At 43.7% G+C, this 19,585-nt stretch overlaps 1 protein-coding gene across 1 annotated transcript in view; it reads left to right on the top strand.

Moving 5' to 3' along the window:
• The window catches only part of ATP13A1 (ATPase 13A1), a 446,812-nt gene that overhangs the window by 231,526 nt on the left and 195,701 nt on the right, over positions 1–19,585 (top strand). The window contains exons 14-15 of the mRNA XM_086961461.1: positions 14,767–14,942; positions 16,838–16,948. Of these exons, the coding sequence (XP_086817587.1) occupies positions 14,767–14,942; positions 16,838–16,948 (287 nt within the window). The remainder of the gene's footprint in view (positions 1–14,766; positions 14,943–16,837; positions 16,949–19,585) is intronic.

Genomic DNA, 19,585 nt, shown 5'->3' with positions numbered 1-19,585 from the left:
TGCCCAGAGTCATGAAGCAGCCAATAGGTCAGAAAAAATACAGGAGGACGGCAAAAATTCAGGGATAAACCTGCAAAAAGGGCGAAGTCCAACAGTCCCTAAGAGAGAAAATGTGCTTACCTGCCAATGTTTGAAACAGTGTTACTTTATTCTATGTACGTTTTATTTGACAGTTTCTCTCAATGAAACTGCCTTCATAAGAGCCTGAATGAGTTAATGGATTTGGCACTGGGGGCTATGACAATGGTGACTTCAGAGCCCAAGACCTGAATTCCTTCCACAAGGGCTCTGACTAGAGGGATTTGTTTAAGGACTAAGATCCTGCAACTGAGTGGAGTGTGCCCTGAACATAGTGTTCCATCACCAGAGTGAAGTTTATGAGTGGTTTTCATAAGTGCAGAACCTGACTGATGTGTTATGCGAAAAGGCAGCCCATCGGAGAATGAGACCTGTGTTCCCGAAGGTGGCCCATGACCTTGTCTAAAGCCTGAGCGATGGGACAGACTATTGCACAGGAATTGAGCCATAGCAGACTGAAGCCATTAAAGCATGGAAGATAAGCAATAAGCATTTATCCCATGTTGGTGTTGCACGTGAAAGAAAATGCAGCTATAGAATGAGTGGAGGTCATTAAACCCTATGCTGCCACCAGGCCTTCAATTGGATTGGAACAGAAGAACATATTCCTTTCCAAAAGCGCATACCATTTGATGGTGTTTTTTTGTTTAATAAGATAGATAGATATATATATATATATATATATATATATATATATATATATATATATATATATATATATATATATATATATTTTTTTTTTTTCTTTTTTGATGGTGTTTTTTTTTTAATAACAGTGATTTTTATATATATATATATATATATATATATATATACATACTCTAAATACGGGGCCATATCTCCCATACATATTATAGGTTCTCTGGCGCATTTAAATCTGCTTGAATGGAGTAATGAGGCAGTTTGCTTTTTTATGCCTTAGTGTTGAGTGAAGGTTTTTTATTTTTTTTATTTGCTTCATATTTTCTCTTATTTATAAATGCATGGTTTGAGGTATTGTAATGGCCGTTGTGGTGGGTTTCTGTGTACCCCTAATGTACAAATATCTGGAGATATGACAATATTGAGAACTGTCACAGGTGATTATGGCAATTGTCTTCACTCTTTTTGCAAGATTCAGTGGGGGCTTTCTGGAATGATCTCCATAAACTAATCTATTTAATGCACTAATGGCGAGTGGGTAGGCTCTGCTACAGCAGGTGTAGCACCCATGTAACCACTGGAGCTTCCAGGCTCTACGAATGCTACTACCCAGAGTTACGTACGGTCTTACATGGTTCCTGGACAAGTGAATGCGAGAGGGGGAGTGGGAGTGGGGGGGGGGGGCGGGGGGGGAGAGGTTGGTGACCCACCGGGGTCTGCTCCTGCTGGATTTGAATGGGATCAGATCATTGATAGACTTCAGATGAATATAAATGATTCCCCCATTGACTTGTCAGTTCTCCTAAACTGGATCTTTTAAATATTCAGATGCTTGAATCATTCCCCTTAATCAGGCTGGGAATTCCTGGTAATTTAAAATAGCAGTATACAGTGTAAAATATATAATAAAAATATATGTATAATGTTAAATGGCCACAGGCCTAAAACAACATAGTATTTTTAGTAACACTGCCACCTCATTTGAAAGAACCCAAACTTCAGCCTATGAGATGGAAACGTATGCACTCCTACTCCCACAATAGGCCATCTTAGCTCAGATTTCTACCACACTTCCTGTGTGAGGGAGTCCCCTGCCAGAGATCTGCTCTCATATTTAAGTGAACCTAAAATTATTTCTATTTTGGTCTGCCCTGGATTCGAACCAGCCCAGCTTCGGTGCCACTGTACTGTGAGTTGATTTTAGAGTAGATTGTTTCAATTCCTGGGCCAAGGAGATCTTTTTGGTTTGACAAGCAACTATCACCAGTTGCTTCTAAAAATAAGAGATCTAATTTTAAAAACTGTTAATCTTCTAGAAGCAAAAAAATTTACGTGGATGACCCACAATCTGTGTATTAATTGTCTATATCCGAAGCATAAGTCAGCTGAATGCAAGATCCGCACGTCTTTCTCCATTAAGACTCTTAAGGATAGAGAAAGGAGGTTGGCAATATTTCTTATGAATAAAGAGAATTTTCCACCTCACTGATTCTTCCCCGAAGAGGGGGCATCCCCCATAGAATTGGCCCTCCATGAACTTCAATGAAAGCAGCCAAACTAGAGGAGACTTTTAGAGTTTCCTGAGCATGATCTATTTGGTAAAGCGCTTGCAGCCATCTTCTCTGCTGACAAACCAGAGTCTAAGCGCTACAGAGACTCACCTGTGACAAAAAAGAAGAAATCTTCAAGGGAAACCTAGTCGACAACAAGACCGTCAAAGACCTTAACTCCTTTGTCAACAATGAAGATAATGTCAACGACGACACAGTCGAGCATGCCGTCAACATAGAGCATGCTGACGACGACCATACCATCGACTGCATCATCTTTGAGAACCACCCAGTCAATAAACATGGGATACAAGGTTTTTTCACCTTAAGGGGGACTGATGTGCCTCCAATACAATTATTGCAGGTAGAGCAAGAAGAAGCAGCTAGAAGCAGCTAGTGATTATTCCTCACTGTCCCCGTACAGCCTAACTTAATTCGATGTGAGATATGCCCCAGAGTTTGAAAGGTACGCAGTGTACGATGAGTTCTACCGTGAATGTGTGTCAGTGGGAGTATAGGTCTGAAAGTACTCAAATGATTTTAAGGCAGGAGCCCCTAGATCTTAGAGCGCCAGATGTTGTCCAAGTGCCAAAGGCCTTCTTATCAACATTGCAACAAATGATGGATACATTTACTAAATTGACTCAAATACCTATTTATCCTAACATGGGGTTACCTGCTGTTTCTATTCTCCTGCCTCTACACCCTGCTCTTTTACTAGTTTCACCTCCTAGGCAGCCATCACTGCTACCTCCTCCAACGGGATAGGTACATTGAGGAGACATGGATAATGTTCACTCTAATGGTTCTACCTATTCTGATGTAGAAGGAGATGAAGGTGAGCTTCCACCAGAATATGATGGAAGGGATGATGATGATGGCTGAGATGTTATTGTCCCTAGTGGAAATGATGAGCCAGTGCCACAAGATGATACAGATGTTATCTGTAAATTTCATTCATTGATTGAAAGAGTTGTCAAGAAATACAATGACCTCAGTAGATCAACCATGTTTTCTATATGATTTGGAAGAGCAAACTCGGAAATACATTAAATCCATACCTATTCTTGATTATGTCTGGTCAGAAGGTCTAAAATTAATGAAGACACCTGCTACCGTTCCAGCTGTGATACCTTGTATGTAAAAGAAATGTAAAGCTCCGGATTCAGTTCCAGCTTGCCTTACTGGTCATACTGTACCCGATTCAGTAATTGCTTCAGAAGCTCGGAGAAGAACCAAGACCCCAATAACGTCATCTAGTCTGCCGGACAAGAATAGCAAATGTATTGCCAATACAATAGTATTGACATAGCTCCATTACTGGATCTTATCCCTGAGGATAAGAGGGAAATCGCAGTAGCTATCCTAAAGGAAGGAGAACTAACCACCTCTTTCATTATTGACCTGGCGATAGATGCTTCATATCCAGGTTTTCGCCAGTTGGCAGGAGGAACTGTACTAAGGAGGCAAGGTTGGGTAAAGTCCACAGCCTTCCGTACTGATGTACAATCTAAAATCTTAAACATGCCTTTTGATGGGTTAATTATTTTTATTAAACATACTGATGAAGCTCTGCAAGGCCCTAAAACTGACACTGATATAGCAAAGACTTTAGGGCTGTTGCAGTATCGCAGATTTGGGGCATCTTCTTTTTGTGGCTCATAAAGTTCACAAAATTTCAGTGCAGGATTCAACCAGCATGGAGGCCAAGGACGCCCTTATCCTCAAAGACAACTTAAATACTATGTAGGATGCTCCTTTCATCGAATTGAAAGGCAAACTTATGGGAGGTCTGCAGGAAAGAACAAAGGTTCTTCATAGGTACAAACCAGTGATAGTAGAGATCCTGACTTCCAGCTCATTCCCCCTTTTCCATCTGGTTCCCAGAATTTGTGGAGGGGGAATCTTCCTTTTAGCACCCGCATGTATGAATAGAACATCAGACAAATGGGTGTTACAAATTGTCCCACCCCTCGTCAGTACACCATTGTCCAGAAAATTAACTGTTCAGTGTCCAGCCCGGACACCAAGACAAACCTACTCACGTGGGACGTCTGCACCAGAGAGGCCATCATCAAGAGTGGCCCTGCTGTCCTCTTTTGTGCCCATCTCCAGGTCGACCTAAACAGTGATCCTCCAACGCAAGCGACCCGTCGGACAAAACACTTCTGCACCCGAGCTGGAGCCTACCGGGAGTCCACACTTGTTCCAGAGACCCTGGAGAGCGGAGTACACCTTTGGGTTCTGCCAGACTGGGCCTCGCTTGCATTCTCTTTCTGTTTCAGGTTTTCTCCATAGACTTCAGCGGTAACGTTCAAAGCTACCCTTGCGACCAGCATCTCTGCACACAGAACCGCCAGCTGTTTTGTTTTTCCTGCAATGGTGTGTCCAAGGACCTTGGCCCCTACTTACCTTGAGTCCAGAAGAACAACCCTGTAACTCAGTTGCAAGTACCCTTATGCAGTGTATGTTTCTCCCATAGGATAACATTACCGTGCTGGGTGCTCCCACCTCCAATCTGACAGCTGTGTTTTGTGTTTCTGAAACTCGCTAACTCCAAAAGTACTTTTCTAATCTCGTAGATCTTGGTGTCGAAATCAATATAAAAACCTGTTACTTTTCTAAATTTGTGTCACATTTCCTTTTTGAGTGTCTCATTTATTGGCTGTGTGTGCAACAAATGCCTAACAACCACCCATGATGAGCCTAAATCTGCTCAACCACACATAGTGCACCTTGGGTTTGTTATAGTAAGCCCTGTACACTAATAAGGGATACTTGGTCTCTCTGCACATTGCACTTCATTTTGGTACAGTATATAAAGCCAGCTTAATACAGTAGTATATAGGTGAGAGTTGGAGTGCTTAGCTTCCACCTAATTTGCTGACGTTTTGGTTCTTTAAAATTAGGTGGATGTATTACTAAACATCCTATGTTTCAGGCCTATGGCTATTTTACATTATATACTGTTGAACAATTTACACTTTATTCTGTTATTTTAATGTACTGGGGATTCCCATCCTGACGATGGGGAATGATTTAACCATGTGATTATATGAAAGATACCAATGTTGGAGAACTGGACTTAAAGATAAGTATCTAATATCTTGTTACATCTACTTATCAAGGAGATCCTCTGTATTAGTACCAGGAGAGAAGATATTGAGATAGAGTGTTATGTTATGTTAACATTTATTTCAGACAGTTTCTTGGCGCTATGGGCAGAACGGTAGCCGTACCAGATAGTGAGTTGGTGTCTGTTGTAAGCGTGGGAGAAAAGCCAGGTCTTGAGTAATTTCCTAAATTGGGTATAGGAATCCGCCATGCGCAAATAGGGAGAAAGGGCGTTCGAAACTTGGGGGGGCCAAGATCTTATATCTAAGGCCACTGTATTTCTTCAGTTTAAAAGAATGGGAAAACAGCAAGTTCTTTTTGGAGGAAAGTAGATCATGAGAGGAAAGATACCGCTGAATGTTTAAAGCAATAAAAGCAGGGCCACATCCTAGCAGGGCTTTGTGAATGGTACAGCCCAGCTTGAACAGACAGCGTTGGGGTATGGGAAGCCAATGAGGGCTTTTCAGCAGTGGTTTCGCGTTGGAGTGCTGAGACTGTCCAAGAATAAGTTTGGCTGCCTGGTTCTGAACCCGTTGCAAGCGTTGTGCTTGGTACGCAGGTATACCAACGTACAGGGAATTTGCGTAATCGATACGCGAGATAACCAAGGCGAGAACCACTTGGGTCAAGGCTTCGATGGAGAGGAATCTACTGATTTTTTGGATTCAGCGCTGGTGGAAAAAGCATGCAGAGATCACTGAGCTAACCTGGGCCTTCCTGGTAAGATCATTGCTGATCATGATTTCCAGGCTTTTTACTAGCGAGACCGGGGCTGGGGGGCTCCCTAAAGCTGGTGTTAGCCACACCACCAGTAAGAATCAACTTTGTTTTATCTGGGTTAAGTTTGAGTTGATTAGCATTCATCCAGTCACTAATGAAGTTCATTATGGATTGGAAGTTAGTGATGGATGAGGCTGAGGGATCGATGTTAAAGATCAGCTGGAGGTAATCGGCATAATTGAACACCACAACCTTTCTCTTACGCAAGGCTAGAATCAGGGGGAGAATGTACAAGTTGAACAGTAAAGGTAAGAGGGAGGAACCCTGTGGAACCCCGCAGGTCAGTTTTGTTTGTTCTGCCCTGAAACTAGTGAGGCGAACCGATTCGGAACAATTGCTAAGGAAGGAGGTAATCCATTTCAATGGCAGATCCTGGAGCCCAGCGCTGCTGACACGGTCGACCAAAAGCTGATGGTCGCCCGTGTCAAAAGCAGCCGACAGGTCAAGGAGCACCAAGGCCTGGGCAGTTCTCTGGTCTGCTCCCTGGCTTAACTCGTCCAGGGCTGCTAGGACGACCGTTTCGGTTGAGTGTTCAGATCTAAATCCTGCTTGGTGAGGGTCCAGGTAGTGGGTCTGTTCTACGAAGGCACTGAGGCTGTTGGCCACATGGGCTTCCATGACCTTACTCAAGTAAGGTAGCAAAGAAATGGGGCAATAGTTTCCAGGTACCTGCGGATCTAAGCTTGTTTTTTTGAGGATGGGAACAATTTCAGCCATCTTAAATAGGTCTGGAACAATCCTTTGAGCAAGGGAGCTGTTGATAAGCGATAGAGGGGGATCCGGGCAGCATGAAAAACTTCCTGGAGCATTTGAGGCGGACAGCTGTCCAGAGGAGAACCAAAACCAACTTTCTTAAGAAGACCGAAGAAGTCTTCTTTAGTAACGATGGGAAAGTGACCCAGAGAAGCAGTGTTTGTGTCGCAACATAAAAAAGGCAGAGGGTCAATAGGTTTAGGAATGCTTGCCTTGATAGTGACAATTTTCTCAATAAAAAAGTGATTAAGTGAGTCACACAAAGATTGAGAAGGAGTAGGTTTCGCAATAACTCGATCTAATTTAGAGAGTTCGTCCACTATCCTAAAGATTTCCTTGGCTTTATTAGCTGAGTTTAGTATTTTGGACGAAAAGTACTCCGCCTTGGTCTGAAGAATCAGTGTTTTATAGTCTTTGAATAGAAACATGGAAATGGCCTTGAGATTAGGGCAGTAATTGCGTCGCCATTTGCGTTCCGCTTGCCTCAGCGTTCGTTTTTTTGCCTTCAGCTCTGTTGAGAACCAGCGTTGTGCATCATGGGGCCTCTTTATTTTAACTTTCTTCAGAGGTGCTATGCTGTCTCTAACCCCGTCCAACCAGGTATTGATATTTGCCACTTGAGTATGGGGCGATTTCTCCGCTGCAATAGGTGCCGAGGCAATTAACGAGTAGCAGAGGTCCTCCATATCCACTTTGCTCCAGTTTCTAGCTAAGAAATTGCCTAATGGAGGGGTGGTGTGAGGACGGACAGAGGGGATGACAAAGGTAACTAGATGGTGATCCGACCATGTACACGGGGCCACTTGTAGGTGGGAGATATCCAAGTTGGCGCTCCAAACCTGGTCTAAGGTGTGCCCTTTGACATGGGTGGCAACTTTTATATGTTGAGTAACGTTAATTCCCATTAAACGTTTGGTGAATTGGAGAGAGCAGGGACTTTCATGTGCATCATTGGGCATACAGTTGAAGTCCCCCATGATTAAGACTCAAAAGTTATTGACCACCAACTCTGCTATCCTGTCAGCCACCAACTGGGGAAATGTAGGCATATGATATGGGGGTCTGTAGAGTAACACACAAATGAATGAGAGATCATGAGACTCAAATTTTAGTGAAAGGCTGTCAACTAGAGAGATGCCTAAAGAGGTCAGTGCAGTGAATTTGTGTTTCTGGTTGATTATGGCTGCCACCCTTCCTCCCGCTTTGCCTGCAGGTCGATCTACCTGAAGGATATGATAGTTATCAGGGAGTGCCGCGAGAATGTCAGGGCCAGATTCCTCTGTCAGCCATGTTTCAGAGAGAAGGAGGATGTCTGGCTTAACAGTGTCCAGTAGATAGAATTTCTCGTGCTGGTGTTTTACTACAGAGCGTGTTTTCAAGTAACATACTAGTAGTCCTTTTTGCACCTGATGTTTAGGGCTAGATGGAGCTATTGAACATTTGTTGTGTAAGGGAGACTTTTGGTCAGTAGCTTTTAAAGGAATAGCAGGAGAGGGGTTTCCCTGCGAATAAATCCCAAGTGAGCTTAGTTTGTCCTTGGTATGAGGACTAATGTCCGCAGCTCCTTGCAGTAGTTTTAGTTCTGATGAGGAATATGTTAAAAAAAACTGGCATAATGTATGGCGCCTGACGGGCCCAGACAGGCGCAGACGGGCTTGCCTTTGGCGCGACGCGGCGCGCCCGCTGCGTGGGAGGGGGAGCATTGATTTAAATAGAGTGCGAGACGCCGCAATCTCCGGTCTCCAACCCCGTAGAGGGGAATTCAATGATGTCGTGGCCGGTACTCCATCCACACAACCGGGATAAGGACCCATGGTTGACCGGGGAGCAGTGCGGGTCAGGGTGCAGGTGAGTCACAGTAGTACAATAATTTCTGTTTTTAAAAAGATTGTAGCGAAGTTTAAAAGGAAAATACAGTTCACACACAGCTAGAAGATGCAGCGCGCGTCCGCTGCGCCAAAGAAACAGCATTGATTTAAGCAAGAGTGCGGGACTCCGCCCTCTCCGGTCTCCAACCCGGAAGAGGGGAATTCAATGATGTAGTGGCCGGTACTCCCTCCACAGAACCGGGAAAAAGACCCGTGGTGGACCGGGGAGCAGGGCAGGTCAGGGTGCAGGTGAGTTAAAATAGTGCAATCATTTATGTTTTTAAAAAGATTGTAGCGAAGTTTAAAAGGAAAATACAGTTCATCCCCACATACAAGTTAAATCACACACTCAGCTAGAAGATGCAGCGCGCGTGTGACTGGTGCTGCATCACCATTCATCCTCCAGAAGGCATGTACGTTTAGGTACTCTGTTGAGTCACCTTTCACCTGGAACTTTGAAAAAGGGAAGATTGTATCTGCCTGCCTATTGGTTTGCAGTATGCCTGCTAAGAGGAAGTGACCTGAACAACTAATGACAGCTGAGTTTCAACTTGCCTAATGGGACCTATATGGAGTATATCTCCATGGACTGATAATGTCTTGGAACCATGGAATCGCAGCAGTCTGCTGCTGAGGAAATTGCAACCCCACCTGGATTGATGAGCTGCTCATTCACCTTTATGAATTCAGCAGTGGAAGCCTGCATTGTAGAAGACTCTCCCTTAACCATATAGTACTTTTTTCTCTGGCTGTCCCTGTGGGTCTTGAAAGAAATCCTGACTTGAACCTCTAATCTGTAGTCCATTGGTAACGGCTGAAGGTCTTCATCTAGATTCCAGAACTGTTGGTGTCACTCTTGCAGCCCAACCATTTCTGTGCTTGAATTTCTGGTCAAGACTTGGGGAGGGCCAAATGTTCCTTTCCACCCTCAGAATTAGCAAAATTGTGGCCACTCCCCGTTACTCTTTAACACCGAGTTCTGGCCAAATCCTACCAATCGCTGCGTAGCAAATTTTTCTCCTGCGAGGCTCCAGAATATTCGAGCTGATGAGCAAGATTAACGCCATGTAACGCAATTTTCTAATGCAGTGGATCGCTGGTGCTTGCAGTCGGAGGGCTGTCATTCCAATAGATTTGCTGCCGCTCACTTAGATTTTCTACTCGATCGGCAGCAAACTCAACTCAAATGGCCACCTACTCATGTGTAATGCATGGTGCAGTTCGTGCTGATTTTCAACACTGTTCGCTCTACCGGCGCTTAATTAGCAGCACAAGCTGCATATTTCCCACACATCTTCTGTAACTCTGGAGTGAAACTCCACCCACCCCTAGTCAGTACACCATTGTCCAGGCAATTAACTGAGTCAGTTGTTAGAACCACTATCCCATCAGTGTCTAACCCCATCCATCCCCTATTCCTCCACCATCGCAAGAAAATCCTGATTTTGACTGGTGGGTTCAGAGTCCAATGCCCCCCTGACAACCTAAGGGCCATTGTTACCTAGCCAGGTCTAGTTCCCTCCATAACCCATTAGCTACAGCACTTTGGGCTCCAGCAACAGAGGTGGCTTTTCACCTAAACAGGCTCCGGTTACCAGGCAATTAAACACCCCTAGAGTGAATATTATGAAATTACTGCAGTAAAGTTGGGTCCTCTGTTCAGGTGGTTGGTATTTGATCTATTTTTGAGCATATTTCCTGTACTGTCACAGATGCTTGTAAGGCATCCCCGAGCACATTTCTTTAGGTACAGAGATTTGATTTGATTTGTCCATTTCTAAAGCGCACGAATGCCCGGAGGTGTCTTGGCGCTATGAATTGTCCAGTTTCCGGTGCAGGTCTGGAGTTAGTAAAATTTATGCGGTGAAAAGCCAAGTCTTGATTCTCTTTCTGAAAATCTCCAGCGTTGGGCTGTTTTTTACGTCAAGTGGTAGTGAGTTCCATGTCAGTGCTGCATGCACGAGGAAGCTTCTTCCTCCCCAGTTTGATCGTTTGAACTTGGGTATCGCTATCAGTTTTTTTTTACCTGATCTGAGAAGCCTTGATGGTTCGTAGTGCTTCAGGTGAGTTTTCAGGAAGTGAGGGCCTTTGCCCTGCAGTGCCTTGTAGGTCAAGCATAGTGATTTAAACTTGACTCTTTTGGCTACAGGTAGCCAGTGGAGTGTCTCTAGTTTATGACTGATAGGCTGAAACTTTGGGATTTCCAGTATCAGTCGTGCCGCTGCATTCTGGAGTCGCTGCATTTTTTCCATGATTTTTACTCTGGCTCCGGCATACAATGCGTTACCGTAGTCCAGTCGAGACAGTGCCAGGGCTGTCACTACCGTTCTGCGTGTGTCTTGAGGTAGGTATGGGAGTATTTTTCTTATCATTTTTAGTATCAGCCAGAAAGACGATGCCAGTTTGTTTACTTGGGCTTCGTATGTTAGTTTGGTGTCTATCATGACTCCCAAGTTTTTAGCTTTCTCTGAGGGTTCTGGTCTTGTTCCCAGTTCAGGAGACCACCAGTCTGGGGACCAGATATCAGCGTTACCTCCTAGAATCATTACCTCACTCTTTTCTCCGTTGAGTTTGAGGCAATTTTGTTGCATCCATTGACTAACTTTTAGCATGCATAGTTGGAAATTCTTGGCTGTTACTTTACTGTCTTTGCCTATAGAAATGACGATTTGTGTATCGTCAGTGTAAGATATTGGTGTAAAGCCATTTTCTCTTATTAATTTGGCAAGGGGGGCCACATATAAATTAAAAAGTGTTGGGCTTAATGACGAGCCCTGTGGGACGCCGCATGGTACTTTAAAGGAGTCTGACTTTGCTTCTCCTAGTTCAACTGTGAATTTTCTCTCATTGAGGTAGGATGCAATGAGGTTGCACACGTGCTCACTGGATCCGGTTTCCCTAATGCGTTTTATTAGTATCTCGTGGCTGACCGTGTCGAAGGCCGCCGAGAGATCCAATAGCACCAAGGCGGCCTTTTCTCCTCTGTCCAGTATACTTCTAAGTTCCTCGGTGGCCGTGAGGAGGGCTGATTCCGTTCCGTGTCCTTCCCGGAATCCAAATTGAGAGTGATCAAGCCAATTGTTGTCCAGTAGGTACTGTGAAAACTGTTTGTTTAGTAGTTTCTCCAGCACTTTTGCGGCAAAAGGAATCCTGGCTATGGGCCTGTAATTGCTGGGGACTTCACTGTCTAGATGGGTTTTTTTCAGTAGTGGCCTGATTGAAATGGTTTTCCAGTCGTTTGGAAATATGCTGGTGTTCAGAATTACTTCAAACAATTTTTGAAGTGCTTGTCCTATTTGTTCAGGACATATTTGAAATATTTTCGGTGGACATGGGTCTAAGGGACTGCCTGAGTTGGTTGTCATTACTTCCTTAGTAATTTGTTCCACTGTGGGTAAGGACCAGTTAAAGGATGGGGTGCCGCTGGGTTGGTTGTCTAGTTTTGTATGATTTGTGGGGTTTTGAATTGTATGGTCACTCTGATTGTTTTTAAATAGTTCATACACTGACGATACTTTATTTACGAAGAAGTGGCCTAAAGTGTTACAGAAGTCAGATGATATATCTACTGGATTATTGTTTTCAATTTTGGCAAGTTTTTTGACTACTGTGAACAGCTCTTTGCTCGAGTTCTTGGATTCATTTATTTTGTGTACAAAGAATTTGCTTTTTTCTGCGATTATCAGATTTTTATATGTGGCCAGTTCGTTTTTATAGTCTATCTTTAATTTGGGGTCATATTGCGATCTCCACTTTTTCTCAGCTCTTCTGCAGGTCTGTTTTTGTGCTTTTAAAGCTTCCGAGTACCAGGGTTGTGAAGGTGACTTCCTTTTAAAGGTCGCTATTTTTTGTGGTACGGAACTCTGAGTGGCTGTTTTTAGCCAGTCGTTGAATTGCGTGCATGCTATATTGCTGTCACTTTCTAGCGTTGGAGATGAGGAATTCATTACCTCTACTAACATTTGAGTGTCTATTTTTGACCAATCCGGATAGGTGACTCCCTTGGAAGTTTCAGTTGGTTTTCCCAGGTCCTCTATAGTCTCTAGCTGGAATGATACTAATTTATGATCTGTCCATGCGATGGGATGGACTTCTACCTTTGTTAGTTTTTGGCAGGATGTAAAGATACCATCAAGTGTATGTCCTGCTACATGTGTTTCTGAATGGACTTTTTGGTCTAGATCAAAATTAGCCATTGTCTCTTTGAAGGTGTTGATTCGGGGGTCTGTGGTTTTCTCCAAGTGTAAATTGAAGTCTCCCAGTATTGTATAATCCTGGTTCATTACACATGATTCAAGGAAGGGGCTTAGTAATTCAATGAGTGTTTTTTTTGCATTTGGTGGTCTATAAATAAGTATCCCATTGAAGGTATACTTGTTTGTAACCATAATTTGAAATGTCATGGTTTCACAGTCAGGGTGGCTACCTTTTTCGGAGCTCTTGATCCTGAGGCTTTCTTTCGCTATAATCGCTAACCCTCCTCCCCGTTTCATTTTTCTATCTACTCTGTAAATTGAGTATTTTTCGGGTATTGCTAATGAGAGGTCGGCGTCCGATGCTTCATCCGCCCATGTTTCTGTTACAAACAGTAAATCAATTTCTTGGTTATCGATCAAATAAGCGATGTGAGTGTTATGCTTTATCATTGATCTGGCGTTTATTAGCCCTGCCTTGATAGTACACCTTTTGGTATTCTCTATGTTCTTATTTGTGTTATTAATTGTGGCGAAATCGAATTTAAGAGGGCAGCAAGGGCATTGCTTACCTTCTTTCTGCAGATCTATTGGTGGGCAGGTTGCGGGGTGTCTTAACGACGAGATTTCTTGTGACGTGTATTTCCTTAGAACGATTTCTTTATCCATTTGAACAGGGGGTCTGGCCCTGGGCTCTGTCCTGGCGCGGACGGGCGCAGACGGGCTTGCCTTAGGCGCGCCTTCGGCGCGCAGACGGCGCTCGTCCGCTGCGCTTCCTCTGGTGGCACATATTATAGGGGGATATGGGGGCGTGGCCTGGAAGTGGGCGTGGCCTAGAGTCTCGCCGTAATGGCGTCAAGGATTCGTTGCAGGTGAGATCTCCGTTCACCATATACCGAATCTCCATAAACCTTAGCTGAAGCCTTCGTTCTTCTCACTAAAAGAGCTTGCAGTATTATATACTTGTATGCCTACAACAAAAGCCCAGTTCACCAAAGGGTAACAGGGTAAATATTTAGCAAGAATATGTAGCCCAGAGCAGGGAAGCTAAAAAAAAAAATATTTGGTATTGGTTCTCTTGTCTGAAAATCGCTTGGTTCTTCAAGTTTTCTGTGTCTGTTTAATGTACAAAATTCTTCCTTATCTATAAAAGAAGTCATTTTTTGTTCTAACGTAAAGGACTGACAGAACATTCTAGTTCTGAAGTATTATTTGGTGCTTACCACTAATTTCTGTGAGAACCACTTTCAATTTAAGAATCACAGTAAAGGAAATTAGTAGGCTTCATCTGCCTCTCCAGAACATAAATGTAGTCTTATCTTTGTGGCGTGGGAGGTGGCTTTGAGATGGACCTTTGCAAGCCATTCTCCAAAACAAAAGTGCAGCTGTAGCATGCTGTCACTTGCGACAAAGTGGAGCACCAGTGTTTTCTTCTGAATAAATTATTTTCTTGATGACTTATTGGGGGATTAGTATGAGGTAGGTGTGAGGAAGGTGGTGACAACTGAATATGCGGCTTCCAGATATTGCTATGTGGTCATGAAGACTTCAGAGTCACTAGGATTACGTTTTAGAACCTTAGTGTATGAATATAATGCTGTTTCTGTTTCCTGAGTGGGATTTGTGCTTTCAGTGTCAAGGCTGTAGCTAGAATCTAAAGGCTTGCCGCTTTTGAGCTCTCAAGTCTTGATGTGTGCCAAGTGGGTTGGGGGGGGGGGAGTGGTGTTATTGGCACAGAGCTGCTGTATTGGATCCTTTTTAATATTTGAAATGCATGTTTTGTTGCAGATGAGAAGGTGTTCCCCAGAAGCATTAAAACTCAAGGACTCAAAATTCACCAGCGTTTCCATTTTGCGAGTGCACTGAAACGAATGTCTGTCCTGGCTTCCTATGAGAAGATGGGTTCCACTGATCTTTGCTGCATTGCAGCTGTGAAAGGAGCCCCAGAAACTCTTCAGAAAATGGTGATTATGTGCTCTGAATGCATTTCTGACAGCCAGGGAATTCTGACATTTGGGATGCAGGAAATGGGCATGATGTTATTCAAGCGTCTGTTGAAATAAGGGCTTCAGAAAATCATGCTTCATGTTCATGTTCATGCTTCTGGTTTATACATAAAAAGGCCTAACTGATACAAAGGGACCTGCCTCTGTTCCATCTCCAGTTATCTGTTGATCTCAATAAAATAAGCAGCAAACAACCACAACGAAGGATCCCAAGAGGACCTTTCACTTAAGTTTCCATTTACTTGAATTGCTAGCTACAAAGAGAGGGTGCTGTGCACTTTATCTGTTTTGGCTGATAAGTCTGACTTGTTGTGAAGCACCCCAAGTGACAGAATTAAATTTGGTCGTCTGGATCCTTGTAATGTTAACTGTAAATCCTCTGTAGCAATGCAGGGCAGGAGACCTGTTCGGAAATCTGCCTTGTAGATAACTCGTGTATAGCCAACCAACCTCGACAATGGCAAGATGATTAAAGTTTTTCAGTGCTGCAGAATTTCGCAGAAAAGTCAAGGAAATAGTCAATGTTGCGCTCTACAGATATTAATTAACATAACAATTGAAACTCTGGTTTCGGGATGTTGTATTGTCCATCCACTAATGTTATGTTAGGTTGCAAAGAGCCACCATTCCCCACAGCGTTGGCCCTTTAAAACTGAGTACGAACTTTGATTGTTGTATCGGTATCGTAGTATGTTTTCCTTGGTGCAGTGTTACCATATCTCAATGTCTCTTATTTCATTTCTTTTTGCTCCCTGGGCCTTATTTTGTCTGTTCTTTCTACCCTTCCCTTCCTCTCTGTCCCCGTATCTGCATCCCTTGGTCCCTATGTATGCATTTTTCCTGCCTTAATGATAGTCTCCTGCCCCAGCACACGCAATCCGAGTCGCAGCACCTGTCTGTGCAAGTCACAATGTCCACATCTTGGTCTCAAGTAATGATATAGGGCCATATGTATCATAGTTCCGTTTTGCGAATTCTAAATAGCGATTTTTAAGGAATCGCTATTTAGAAATCGCAAAACGGTATGTATGAAAAAAATCGCATTTTTTTGCGATTCCTTAATCTTCCTTATTTGCGAATTCGCAAATAAGGAATTATTTCCCATTCATTCCTATGGGCCAGGAGGCCCATAGGAATGATTGTGAAATGCATTTCATTTTGCGATTCGCAATTTGCAAATCGCAAAATGAGATTGATTTCAAGGGTGCAGGGGTGTCTCAAGGACACCCTGCTGCACCCCTGAAATCAGCATGTGTGTGCATATGGCGCACATACATGCCCTATGGGCATGTATGTTCGTCACATGCCACATTCAAAAATGCCAATTAGTGTATTTTGAAAAGAAATCGCAGTTTACCACCAACTGAAAGTTGGTGGTAAATTGCGATTTCTTAAGCAAAATTTGCTACATTAAAATGCTTCATACATAGCATTTAAGGAATCGCAAAATTGCGTTTCCTTAAATGCTATAGCAAAATAAGGAATCGCAAGTATTTGCGATTCCTTAAGATGCGATTTTTTTGATGCATATCAATTAATGCAAAACAGCCTTTTTTGATTCGCAAAGGCCGAAATTCAGCGAATTTCGGCCTTGGCGAATCAAAAAAGGCTTGATACATATGGCCCATAATCCTGTCCCACTGCCATACTTCTTGCTTATTGCCCACTACAGCCACTTTGTGTTCAAGTCGAATTGTACATCTTTCACATTCTTTTTTTTTTTTTTTTCTTTCTTTCAATCTTTTTCCAACTTGATATCACTCCATAAGGGTGCGAGGACAGAGGGATAGCACATTTAACATAAATAAATTGTGTTTTTCCTATGCTTGTTCACTTTGGTTGTTTTCACTTAGTTTTCTCAATGTCCAGACAACTACAACCTCGTTCACACCGAGATCTCGCGTGAGGGAGCCAGAGTTCTTGCACTTGGATACAAAGAGCTAGGACATCTCTCTCATCAGCAGGTAAACTTGCTAAGTTTGTATTTGTATATTTTAATATACTGTGAAGTCTTTCTTCTAACTCCTTTGTGTTAGTGTACTGCTTTTTAGCATCAGGCTCTGCAGTAGGTTCTACTACATTGTCTTGTTTGTTGTGCTGCTTACCTTAACTAATGACCAGGGTTAGACCTGCCAAGATCTTGCCTACTCAGCACCAAAGCAGCGTTTAAGTTCCATTTGGCTCAAATCTTTGGATGCCTGCTCGGACGAGAAATACAAAGTGGACAGGTTGTTGCATGCCTGTAAATCAACTGCATGCTCCCGTCGTAGGACAAGTGAGCTTTGATTGAATAGATTAAAAGGCAGTCCCTTGCTTTCATATCAAGAATGTTGTATATTTGCAGACAATTGTTTTAGATCGAGTTTTGTTAAATGCAGTGTGCCAATGTCATTTAAATCGTTCTTCATTGATGAGGCCTCTTACTTTGACCATTAAGATTCCCAGAGATGACATCTTCACAGCCATACCTAAAATTGGGAAGAGGCACTGACAAGGCAGTCTGTTGGCAAGGACCAGGCACACGTTAGTGTGCCAGCAAAGAGAGAACCCCACTAATGCTCACTCAAACATAAAAATACAAATTATTAAAACATTGACGAATCACACTCCTTCCCTGCTTCAAGGTCACATTCTAATGGATATGTCTAACTGCAGATTCTTCCCTTGAATATTTCCATGCTCTAGACTGGATCTAGAACCTTTTGACAAAGCGCTCCTTTGCTAGTAGATGGCACAGGCTTTGTTGCGGCACGGTAAGTGAAGGAGATGTGATCTGATAAGAGCCATGTAGCACCACTTCTTCCATAATTTTTTTTATGCCCTTCGACGCAGATCTGAGACTAGCCGTGATTTCTTCCCATCTCTTTGAGAGTTTCCATAGAAACATTTCAACAAATCTGTATTGTATAGTAATGTTCCCGCTCTAGGAAGTACTTTTTAAATTTTGCTGCTCCTGACAAGGATACATGTCAGTTTCCAAATCCCCCACAAGGTCTGCCTTTGCTGCCTGTCACACCACAGTGTGCGCAGGAGCAGGTTCATGCATTCTAAAGCCCTTAACACAGTACTCTTTATGGCTGGTGGGATGAGCATCTGGCTCGACGACCGAGAGGTCAATGTCGGCTCTGAGGTTGCATGCCTCTCTGTCCTCCAAATCCTCCAAGGAAATAAAGATAAAATACAAGAAAAGGACAATTCTATTGCCTTATCCTGTTACTTTTCTGAGCCCACTTGCAAATATTCACCCCACTCTCTTGACACCCATTCGGAGTCTTGGGCTACGCATGTCCCATTCCTGTTTTTGGAGCAAGCGTCCTGTCAGTACACCTGTGGTTCCCGGTACCAGCCGGCACAGTTCCTCCATGCCATGATATTGTTTAAGAACACTGAGCATCTTAGGAACCATGGGACCATTTGAGGCTCGAGTTGGAGTACTTCAGGTGGCTTTGCCTTTTGGCTAACTTACAATGCACTTCCAGCACGGATGGGAGCTGCTTTGGTGCTGACGCCCTTGCCAGTGGTTCCCTCACTGGTGCCGATTTCTGCACTGCTAACAATAACTCTGGTGCTGCCACTGTGCTATTTTCACCAGGGGAATGGGTGTTGAAGGTACAGAACATCCTGATGCGCTCTAGAAGGGAGGCCCAAAGGCTCACAAAGGAGGCCAGATACAGGGAAGAATCTCAATCTGGGACCAAGCAAAGACAGAGGAACTGGCAAACTATACAGAATCTGATTCAGATCCCTTCAAAATGCAAGAAATAGTGCCTCATGACACAACTACGGCGCTGAGGCAACCCATTGTTTGCCTCCTATTTCCTTTAACACTGCTGGTTACCTATTTTCTTTGGTTGGTGGTGAAGAGGAGAAAAAATGTTTTCGAGGCATTTGAGCTGCAAAATTCATACTTGGACGATAGTGTGCATGGGCATCGATTCAATCCTCAGATAGTTTTTTTCGGCCATTGGGTTTGGATGTAACTGTGGCGGTTCGGTACCGTGTTTCCAAATCTTTTTTGACGCGTAAAACATTTAAAAAATCAACAGTATTGTTTTGTTCGCATGCTTCGACGCTCTATCTCAAGAATCCCCAGTTCCGGTCGTCGACGCAGGCCGCTGGGCCTATCGATGCCATTCGGGCCTACGGCTAATGGAAAGGACTTCATTTAAAATGTGCCCCCAGTGTGGAGCTAAATTTCCCCACTGCGACCATCACAAGGTCTGCAACCTTTGCCTCTCGCCAGAACACGAGGACAAAGATTGCCGGGCCTGGGCATCCTTTCTATCCAAGAAGACTATCCGTGATCACCGGGCTCTACGACACGTCATGGTGCAACGATCTGCACTGGTGCCGGAAGACATCTCCGATAAAGGCACGACGTTCCAGAGGCAGAGGATTCAGAGGAGCTAGACATCGTATCCAAAGCTGATGACGATGACTTTCATGACCACATCACTTCAGGTCAACGAGTGAGTACAACTGCCCCTGACCCTACCCCACCCGAAAAAAAGAAGGCTCCGGTCAAACCTTCGCCCAAAGGCCTAAGTCGAGACCAAAAGAAAACTTCAGAAGCCCCGGCTCCGAAGACAAAGGAAAAGCCT

This window comes from Lissotriton vulgaris, chromosome 1_1 (assembly GCF_964263255.1).
Source record: "Lissotriton vulgaris chromosome 1_1, aLisVul1.2, whole genome shotgun sequence".
Taxonomy (NCBI): domain Eukaryota; kingdom Metazoa; phylum Chordata; class Amphibia; order Caudata; family Salamandridae; genus Lissotriton; species Lissotriton vulgaris.
The sequence above is the reverse complement of the archived record's forward strand: the minus strand, read 5'-3'. Positions and strand labels throughout refer to the sequence as shown.